General features: G+C 34.0%; 1 protein-coding gene across 2 annotated transcripts in view; it reads right to left on the reverse strand.

Moving 5' to 3' along the window:
* LOC144979781 (ciliary microtubule inner protein 2B-like) overlaps window positions 1-11,661 on the reverse strand; it is a 25,726-nt gene that overhangs the window by 2,891 nt on the left and 11,174 nt on the right. For both annotated transcript variants that reach the window (XM_078926855.1, XM_078926856.1), the window contains exons 4-6: window positions 10,216-10,394; window positions 5,557-5,695; window positions 4,768-5,085 (exon numbers count right to left, since the gene is read on the reverse strand). In XM_078926855.1, coding sequence (XP_078782981.1) covers window positions 4,768-5,085; window positions 5,557-5,695; window positions 10,216-10,394 — 636 coding nt within the window. The remainder of the gene's footprint in view (window positions 1-4,767; window positions 5,086-5,556; window positions 5,696-10,215; window positions 10,395-11,661) is intronic.

An 11,661-nucleotide genomic window follows, 5' to 3' on the forward strand; every position in this document is an offset into this window, starting at 1 on the left:
ATCTAGATCTATACATGGATTATAATTTAGATCCTGTCGCATGCAGTTTTTTTTTGGCAAGGGAGGTAATCGATGTATTAGATCACTTGAAAAAGTCAATTATGTGCTTATTTCCCTTGTATTTCTGATGTAACAGGGATCGGCTATAAAATAACAGGACTTTTGCTCTGGTCCCACCATCCCTGTTATATCAGGTTTCCACAGTAATAATAATAATAATAATAATAATAATAATAATAATAATAATAATAATAATAATAATAATAATAATAATAATAATAATAATAATAATAAAAACAGTAATAATAACAATAGTAATAATAATTTTTTAAAAATAATATTAATAACAACAACATCATTAATAATGATAATAATACTAACGATGATGATGATGATGATGATGATGATAATAATAATAATACATGACATTTATAACGCGCATTTTCATCACTGGGTGATGCTCAATGTGCGAAACAATAATATAGTGACATTATTATACAAATGAAACATTATACAAACTACATCAACATAATATTATCATTATACAACAATGTAATAACTAAACATAAAGTCATTGATACAAGATATGTTATAATACATCCACATGCTATGTCAAATACGGAAATAATATAAAATAATGATATAATAACATAAACTAAATTAACATTCATATTGGGGTCAAATTACAAAGATGCATTAATCAAGATGTGTTTTAACAAAGAGATGGTGTTTTAACTTTGATTTAAATATTGATAAGGACTGCGCTTCTCTTATTCTTTTAGGAAGAGAGTTCCAGATGGAAGGTCCGACGTGACTGAACGATCTGCCGCCGTAAAATTTATATTTATATTTATTTGTAACAATTAATTTTGTAGAATCTAGTGCAGAACGTAGACTCCTCGTTGGCTTATAAGTTTCTAAAAATTCAGTAATATACAATGGTGCTTGATCATTAAGGCACTTATAGCACAATACTGCTAGTTTGAATTCGATTCTCATTTTAACTGGTAACCAATGCAGCTCATACAAAAGTGGCAACGAGTAGGATGTTATCTTCTTTCTTAAAATCAATTTAGCAGCCGCATTCTGGATACTTTGAAGGCGTGATATCTTATCGTTGCTTACATTCGAGATTAACGAATTACAGTAATCTATTTTAGATAATATGAAAGATGTTATTAGTTTGCATGTTACTTCTCTTGTTAGGAAAGGTCTAACTGAAGCAATTCTTTTTAATCCTATTGTCAAACTTCTACATAGAGAATCAAACTGTGCCTGCATAGTCATATGTTGATCTAGCATTACCCCGAGGTTTTTCACACACGTTGAGAGGTTAATTGTGCACCCATTTATATTTAGAGTAAACTTCAGAAAATCATCTTTCAAAACACTTTTTCTACCACACACCATCACCTCTGTCTTTTCATTATTCAGCTTTAACTTGTTAATTTCCATCCAGCATTTAACATCTCTAATACAGTCTTCAACACGGGTAATCAATGATGGGATATTACAAGGGATATCGCTTACATAGATCTGAGTGTCATCAGCATAGAAATGATACATTAATTTATTTTTAACAAAAATATCCGAAAGAGGTTGAGTATAAAGAGTAAAAATAACAGGACCAAGGACAGACCCCTGCGGAACGCCGTAATTTAGAGGAAATGTTTCTGATACTGCGCCATCGATCAGAACCGACTGAGATCTTGATGTTAGGTATGATTTAAACCAACTAAGCGCAGTGTCTCTTATTCCAAAAGTAATTTCTAATCGTTTAATAAGTATCTCGTGATCAATGGTCTCAAATGCAGCCGAAAGGTCCAACATAGTCAATAAACAGACATGATTTTTGTCAATACTATTAAGAATATCAGTGCATACTTTTAAAAGGGCAGTTTCAGTGCTATGATGTGATTTATAGGCAGATTGGAAATTTTCACTTAAATTATTTAGATGGATATGATACAAAAGTCTTTTTAACACAATGCGTTCAAGCACTTTGGATAGATATGGAAGGTTGGAGACAGGTCTGTAATTTTTCAGTTCGTTTACATTTAGATCGGACTTCTTTAATAGTGGTTTAACAATGGCACGTTTAAACGAGTCGGGGACATTACCTGAGACCAACGAATTATTTATAAGTTCAGTTATTGCTGGTAACAGTTCTTCAATACAAGTCTTAAGAATACTAGTTGGGATGGGGTCTACTAAGTCACAATATTTTGATGGGCTATCTAAAATGGCTGACTTCACTTCATCTTCAGTGGCTGGATCGAAAACATGTAGTGGCGTTCCATGGAATGGTCCAAAGATCGGTGACGATGATGATGATGTATTGTCTAAGTTTTCCCTAATGGATTTTATCTTGTCGTGGTTGGCAAAATTTTGAGCTAGTTCGGTGTTATTTCTAGACGCTGGAAGGGGTGTGGATTTCTTACTGCCAAGAAGGTCGTTTGCGGTGGAAAACAGTTCTTTGCAAGATGTAATGCTTTGAAATTTTTCGTTGTAGTGGGCCTTTTTTGCGCATGTGATGGCGTTATAAAGAGCCGACTTAGCTGCTTTGTATGTATCCTTAAATACCGTTAGGCCACTCTTTCGCCATTTCCTTTCAGCCTGTCTCTTTTTTCTCTTTAATTCCTTTATCTCGGAATTGAACCATCGCGAGTGTGGTCGATTCGATACGACCCGACGTTGTGGCGGTGCCTCACGGTCAATAATAGATCGCAATACTTTGTTGAAGTCGTTTATATTTTTAACCTCATTTATGACGTCACGAATGCTTTCTTGTAAACCACTGATATCAATTTGATGATGATGATGATGATGATGATGATGATGATGATGATGATGATGATGATGATGATGATGATGATGATGATGATGATACTTATATATCGCTCAACCACCGCGTAAGTGCTCGATGGTTCTTTACAATGTTAATTGTCATTCAAACATTCACTCATTGACTAAATAAATAGTTGTGTTTGGGAGATTTTCCATTGCAACAATAAGAGCATAATGATTTGAGTCAACAGACTCGCATATCAGAATACTCTTCAACAGTCGTAACGTCACTTCCCTCGTATTGACGCATGGTAACTTAGTAACTGGTTCTAAACTATCGTAACAATGGCTGACGCCCTTATGAACTATTTCTCCGGCGAGCATAAAAGCGTATCCAGAAGGGGAAAAAATTTGATCATGTTTTGACTTTTACACATTCTGATCACAAGACATATGAAAAGTTCTAGCCACCATAAAGAACAAAAAGTAATGATTTTCTTTGTTTAGAACCAAGATGGCCACCGTTGCCGGGCGGCGTGACATCAGACTACTGAATCCAATTACTAACAAACCTACTACATCTTCCATGTAAACTAATCGCTGACGAAAGAAAACATTGCATTGAAGAAAAATGACGCGATACAAACATGCGCAATTCAACGGAGTGAAATATCTGCATATCGGCCACTTGTCACTTAGTTTCCTGTTTAAATTGGCGTCGTAAATCTTAGAGATACAAGAAAATTGATTAAAAGATTGCCGCCATTGTAAAATCTCAATGGCTGCATCAGATGGATAAAAATGTTGACGAGCTGGCTAATTTCCATAGCGGAAAGTAAATGTGATCTTTCCTGTTGACGACACCCATACACACACACACACACACACACACACACTCTCTCTCTCTCTCTCTCTGTCTCTCTCTCTCTCTCTCTCTCACACACACACACACACGAGAGAGAGAGAGAGAGAGAGAGAGAGAGAGAGAGAGAGAGAGAGAGAGAGAGAGAGAGAGAGAGAGAGAGAGAGAGAGAGAGAGAGATTTGATGTTTTATTAATATAGATAAGTGCTCGTTGGCCATCTAGTATTTGATTATCAAAAGCCTAGGTGCATAAAACAAAAACCGTACCAAGCTGGTTGACGATTGGCGTGTCCAGATGTAGGCGTAAAACTCAATTTTAAATGGTTTATTAGGTGAAACAGTTACTTTCGACATGTGTACCTAGGCATAATAATAATAATAATAATAATAATAATAATAATAATAATAATAATAATAATAATAATAATTATTATTATTATTATTATTATTATTATTATTATTATTATTATTATTATTATTATTATTATTATTATTATTATTATTATTATAATGATAATAATAATGGTAATAATAATAATAATAATAATAATAATAATAATAATAATAATAATAATAATAATAATAATAATAATAATAATAATAATAATAATAATAATAAATAAAATTCTCTTTATTCACCTCGAGGGTCTATTCCAAGGAAAGACTGGAATAACCCATGCGTCAGCCGCAGTGCAGCGCCGCAAATTGAGCTCGGGCGAGTTGACTTGCTCAATGGCCACACAGCGCAGCGGCGGGTAGTCGAACTCTGTACCTTTCAGGTACAAAGCAAAGACCGTACCGCTGAGCCACGCTGCCCCTTAATAATAATAATAATAATAATAATGATAATGATAATAATAATAATAATAATAATAATAATAATAATAATAATAATAATAATAATAATAATAATAATAATAATAATAATAATAATAATAACAATAATAATAATAATAATAATAATAATAATAATAATAATAATAATAATAATAATAATAATAATAATAATAATAATAATAATAATAATAAGGGAGACCTTCCGAAAGTTCCTACATCCCCAGTATTCTTGTTATATGTAGGAATGTGGTTAGGGTGGTGTTCGTAAAAAATAACTTACCAGGAACATGTCCAGCATATCTAGGCGTCATCCCGGTTTCCTCAGGATAAAGAGGTTTATAGGACTGCATCAGTGGCGGGGAGGGCGAAAGGGAGAACATGGGTGTGTCCATTGCAGTGTTGAGAATGTTGACGTCCGACCGCTCTGTGCCCTGTGGTTGATGTTGATGCGACGGCCTTTGTTGTTGATGTTGGTGATAGGTCATCGTCGTCTGCTTCCGGTGTCTTTCCTCGTCAAATGTCCGCAGGGCCTTGTTACTCTGGAAGGGGTAACCTTGACCCAGAAGGTCACGTGATCTTGGTATGAAACCTGTATAACCTAGGAAACAATATACATTTTGACATTCTAAAATATGGTAATATATTGCGGCGGAGATAACATGTACATATTTGCAGGTTTGAGACGTGGACGCATTTATGGGCATTGGACAATATAATTTTGCGTTGAATATTGAGTCTGAGATAATTTCTATTAAAATAATGAGACCATTTGAACAATTTGGGTAATCAAACGCGTAAATATACACCGCATGGAGAGATCGACATTTAATAAGAGAAGATACATTTCACAAAGTCACAAAGAGAGAGAGAGAGAGAGAGAGAGAGAGAGAGAGAGAGAGAGAGAGAGAGAGAGAGAGAGAGAGAGAGAGAGAGAGAGAGAGAGAGAGAGAGAGAGAGAGAGAGAGAGAGAGAGAGAGAGAGAGAATTTTTGCATTTCATGATCGTACACGCATTATCTGCGTATTTTTATTTTAAATTTTTTAATAATTAATTTTTTCGTTGTTCTTACCAGATTTAAATGTCTTGTTTGGGTCTGGGTTATCTAGGTCATAAGGGGAGATTATTGGCTTTGCTTTGTCCTCTGACGGAAGTATGGGTTGTCTAGTTTGGCTTGGGGGGACACGACGTGGACTGAGAGCAAGATATTCCTGAGATAAACAAATTGAATAGCTCACGACTGACAGTTGACTTTTATTCGGTCAAATGTCATAGGTTTGCACATACCTCCACACGTCCAGTCTACTAGAATGAACTAAAAGACTAAAATTGAGTTTAAAAGTTTGAAATACAGAAATTTAAGTTTTTCGACGTTCAATTACCAAATGTCTCCTCAATGAAGACATTTATTTTGACTCAATTTCAACAAGTTGTGCAGAAAAGTTAATTCTAAGGATCGGGTTTATCTAGACATAATACCGTTCTGAGACAGTAATACCATGCCATGAGTGCTCAACTTTTCGATAAAAAGAGCTATTTATAAAACATTTCCAGTTACAGAAACGCAGACAGACAAATCAAATCATTTTTTTAAAGCTTGGGCGACCGAAGAGTTTCTGCAATGACAAAATTTATGAAGGACAACAGGATATAAAGAGAAGTGATAAGACATGGAACGAGATAAAAAAAAGTTAGCTCAGGATAATGAAGGATGGAAACTGTTTTTCTGTGGCTTATAACCTGACCCGGGGTGAAAAAGGCAATGATGATGCTGATGATGATGATGATGATGATGATGATGATGATGATGATGATGATGATGATGATGATGATGATGATGATGATGATAAAACATTTCAAGTATAATTATGGTCAACTTCTACAAGATTGTTTCGAGCATTCGCCCTCATTAGGAAGTGAAAGTGAAATATATATATATATATATATATATATATATATATATATATATATATATATATATATATATATATATATATATATATATAGAATCGTGTTTGATACAAATATGGTACGAAAAGTGCTCTACATGCAGTAATGGAGCGAATTATTATTATTTAAAATATTTACCACAATGTTTGAGACAGTCTACATTAATGTTTCAGGCTTAATTTGCCATCGTCAGGACTGAGTTGTTTTGTTGACTGTTGTTGTTTCTTGAAGTGGTTCCGGTTTAAAGTTGCTTAACAAGAATTTACGCCGATGGGGACACTTTCCGTACATCTCAGAAAATGCAACTGCAGAAATAAAGAACATTGCCCGCTAAACAAACAATGCTTAGAATCAAGTTTAATTTATCAAGCCACAATCAAAGAAACTAAAACAAACAAGCAAGAAAAATATGTAGGACTAACAGAAAATAATTTCAAAACAAGGTACAACCTCCACACCTCAACATTTAGAAACACTAACAAAAAAACATCCACAAAACTCAGCGAACACATTTGGAAATTAAAAGACAACAAACTAGACCACAACATTTCATGGAAAATTTTATCTAAAGCAACAGGATACACACCAACATCAAAACAATGTAGCTTATGCCTGGAAGAGAAATATACTATAATCAAACACCCTCATGAAGCCACACTCAACATGAAAAGTGAGATGTACGGAAAGTGTCCCCATCGGCGTAAATTCTTGTTAAGCAACTTTAAACCGGAACCACTTCAAGAAACAACAACAGTCAACAAAACAACTCAGTCCTGACGATGGCAAATTAAGCCTGAAACATTAATGTAGACTGTCTCAAACATTGTGGTAAATATTTTAAATAATATATATATATATATATATATATATATATATATATATATATATATATATATATGTATATATATATATATATATATATATATATATATATATATATATATATATATATATATTATATATATATATGAGCCAAGGTCAAAAGGTGCCCGCCTGATACCAGTGTTAAGAAAATTTGATTTTTACTTAATTATGGGCTGTTTTCATTGGGTTAATGCTTGTAATCAATTGATAATATGAAGAAGAGATAAAATGAGATAGCTCAACATACTCTGTTCAACAGAATAAGAAATAAACAACTTGAAAGTGAAATTTGAATGCTGTTAGGCATGTGCTTAAAACGAGGTCAACGCATCACCTTTTTAGAAATCATGTAGAAATTAAATGTGATGTTTTAGCTCACGTGATTGAAATTTGACTAATAGAATAAAGTCAAAATGTACTTTTAAACGCAATTGCAGTATATTACATATCTGATTAAGTTTCATATAGACTTCCTAAAAAGTTGGTGTTGCTTGTGACCTTTGGTGTCATCAAACACAGCACAATACTAAGACTCGACACGAAACTTTAAAGCTCATGTTTAATGTTTATAAAATGTTTTATTATGAGAAAAAAGCATAGATTTACTATCTGAACTAAAATCTTGGAGTAAATGTATACCGTTTTACCGATATTGAGGTTTATTGGTTTTGGTGTCATTTGTCACAAGCAACACGGCATGCGTGAACACGTGGAAGTTTGTTTCGTTAAATGGCGATTCGCAATTTTGATCGACCCTTCTTACCAGTCTTTGAAGTGCAGCACTTTCATTTGCCTTTCCAGCGTGGCTCCAGGCAGAAAAGGTAAGTTGAACTTTGGTGTCATCGCTATTTTACATTGTCACAAGCAACACTTGATATTGGATATTACAAAGTGCCACCAAAAAAGTATGTTTTCAGCTGTTATTCTATTTACAAATATGATATTATGACATCTCACATAAGACTGTGATTTTGACACAATTAATTATTTCCTTGTAATTCTATTTTTTTATGTTTCAGGGTTGTATCAATCAAGAAAAAGACAAAACTCAAGCTTTTGACGAATCCAGATAAAAGAAGGGTTGTCAAGAAATTTGATTTGATATACTATTAACACACTAAATTACTACAAACTAGCAGATTTGAGCTGTAGGGCGGATGTTACCGTATGGTTACATGAATTCATTACCATGGCTGATATTTATCTAGTGTTTGTGTGACTTCTGGTACTTTTTGTGACCATAGGTGTCATTGGTTAAAATGTCACAGGTGACACTTAAATTTGAAGTTTCTAATGTATTTCTGTTTTCATGTTCTTCAAAGCTTGAAATGTCATTGATTACATTTTAACAGGCTATATTACATGTGTTCAGTTACTATTCTTGATTTATTGAGGCAAAATTGCGTTCTAGTGCCGATTTTGACCAAAGTAATAGCAACAATGGTATTACTAATTTCTAAGTATATTTCCAATTTGAAAGTATTTAGTTTCTTAACATATTATTGAATTTCATTTTAGAGTAGGTTATTGTGCTTGTTTGACTGAAAATAATGATATATTATGGACGAAAGTGTGATTTGGTGTTGCTTGTGACATAAGTAATGGTGTCACCGGTCTTATGTCACAAGTCACATTCAGATGCTCTAATTTCCATGTAAATTTCTATTTTTGAAGTCTTTGGTTTCTGAATATTATTAAATTCCATATTTAACTGTGGTTATTACACTGGTTTGACTGAAATTAATGATATATTGTCGAAATTGCAATTTGGTATTGCTTGTGACATAAGTAATGGTGTCATCGGTCTAATGTCACAAGTGACACAATGTCGCTAAATAAGATATGTTTTGGTCACATTATTTCCCGACATTTTATTCCAAAAATTTCTGAACATTGCTGGTAATAAACATATGCAATATTGTTGTTGTTGTTAATGTACATACATTTTTATGAAATAATATACTTGCATTCTATGTTGCTTAAGACCGATGACACCAAAAAGCAACATTTTCTCCAATAGTTGGTAACACTATTGTACTATGATTGTTGTTGATTGTCTTTTTGTCTATAACTTACTAAATAAAGTTTGATACTCAACAAAAATCATTTGGTTACTGAGTTTTTTGTCTCATTTTGGTGTCACCGGTCACAGGAGACACCAGCAACCTATAGGTATTGTTGACGATATTCTGCTGCGTTAGACCTTAAAGTTATCTAAAGGGCCTTTGATTCATGAAGTACAGGGTTTTTGCTACATATATAGAAACATGAATGCACTATTATGTCACTTTTATTTTGAGAAAATAAATTGGCACCTTTTGACCTTGGCTCATATATATTATTATTATTATTTAAAATATTTACCACAATGTTACATATATATTATGAGGAGGTGACTGCCAACATCTCCGAGGTCATGTCCAGATATAAAATGAGTTCTCTTTCAATTTATTGGACACTTTCAAATAAACAGGAAAAAGCTGAAGGTTTAAAACACCATTTTAAAAGGTAAGTATGTTTCTTAAGGCAAAGAATACGAGTATTTTCCCCTTCTAACTTACTAAATTGATGACCAAAACAAACAAAAAAAAAAAACCCAAGAAAAATGACACATTTTTTTCTTCTAAGGAATGAAAAAGAGACTTAGCAGTTATAGGAAGTCAATTCCTCATAACTTTGCCCCATCGTCTCAAAACGGTTTTATGCAGTTTGAATCGTGTCATAAGGTAGGCCTAAATCTTCATATAAAATAACCTTCAGAAGTTTGAACTTTTAGTTCCATGCACTGTAAAGAGATACACTCTCAATAAAACATACAGAAATAATCAACGCTTCATATTTTTGAAAAGGAATTAAATTTCTATTCTCAATCAATCCGAATACCGTTTGAGGCTAGACGGCCACACCATGTCATTACCGGAAGTTCATCTGGGTCAAGGTCAAGCTGTATCTTCCCATCCTGCACCCCTTTGATAATTTCAAGTTCCTGCTTCTTGTATTCGGCCTTCCGCTTCTTGATCTCCAAATCGGCTACAGAATTTGTGCATACCTCACGAAACGTGCTGCCAAAGTAATTTTTGGTACAGGGAACGTATCCTGTGGAAATAATGTTTGTTAGTGGATTGCAGGAGGAGTTGAGGAGAGAGAGAGAGAGAGAGAGAGAGAGAGAGAGAGAGAGAGAGAGAGAGAGAGAGAGAGAGAGAGAGAGAGAGAGAGAGAGAGAGAGAGAGGGAAAAGCAATATAGCGGAAAATGTCTTTCTTTTAGGTTTTAAATTATGTTTTTTGAGGGGTTTGAATTAACTGCAATTTTTGACCAGGCTCCGTCTGTCAAACTCATATTTCGTACTTCTGCGCGTTCGGAGTTTAGATTTAACCTTCTAATTTGAAGGTCTGATAACCCGAAATGTTATGGGCTTTTTGTTGTAATGGAAACTACTCTCAACCCAACGCGAAATATTGTCCATTACAACAATGTTAAATCAATTCAATAATTGCGTTCGGTTATCAGACCTACAATAGTTGTAACGTCATCCAGCCTCTATTCACCCTGTCATAAGGAGGCAGGAGAAAGGGGAGTCGTGTTATACTCAATGACTTTTACTCAAATTAGAGATGAAAGCTAAAATCGCCGTACATTGACAAAACATCTTTTTTTCATTTTTGCCGCACTATTTTTATTTCATCCATCGGTATTATATCTAGATGACACGCAGCTTGGTCAAAAAGTCTTAAACTCGAATTGCTTGAGAGTCTCGTGTATAAGACGTTTTGACAAGCTGCTCTCATCTTTTAAAAGTATGTAATTTTTTTCTTGAGAAAATATATTAACTTCATGTGACCAGGGGGTCGTCCATGGCGGAGAGTTCCGCTGTTCCGTCGTGTGGGGCGGGGTCTTCTGACCTACAACGATGGGCAGGGAGATCACTCTTTGTCTTTATCCCTCTACCTATAACATAGGCTTTTTAACCTCAATTCTAGTCACCTGTTTTCCTTTTCCAGGTTGCGTTCTGCCTTTGTCTCGGTACGAGACCACATATTTTTTTCCTAACCTTCGCAGAAATTATTGGCTGATAGGGAAGCAGTGAAATTTATAGTATTAGTTTTGGAAGATGACATTTTCCCCCATTATAAATCATCTCTCTGTTATGCACTGTCACAGTTTTTATTTTTGAATATGACATTTTTGGGAAGCGTTTAAGTGTATTATTCAGATTGAGTTCTGTGCTTGTGTCTTGATGGGACTTTAAGGTGATTTCAAACCAAGCACATCGATAGTTTGCGCTTGGAATCTGCTTTTGTCCCCTTTCTGAACTAGTCTCGTTTGTGATGTTTTTCTCTCAAGTGCTTTCAATTGCAAATCTA

This window comes from Berghia stephanieae, chromosome 9 (genome assembly GCF_034508935.2).
Source record: "Berghia stephanieae isolate SIO BIC M18660-M18661 chromosome 9, UCSD_Bste_1.3, whole genome shotgun sequence".
In the NCBI taxonomy this organism is placed as follows: Eukaryota; Metazoa; Mollusca; class Gastropoda; order Nudibranchia; family Aeolidiidae; genus Berghia; species Berghia stephanieae.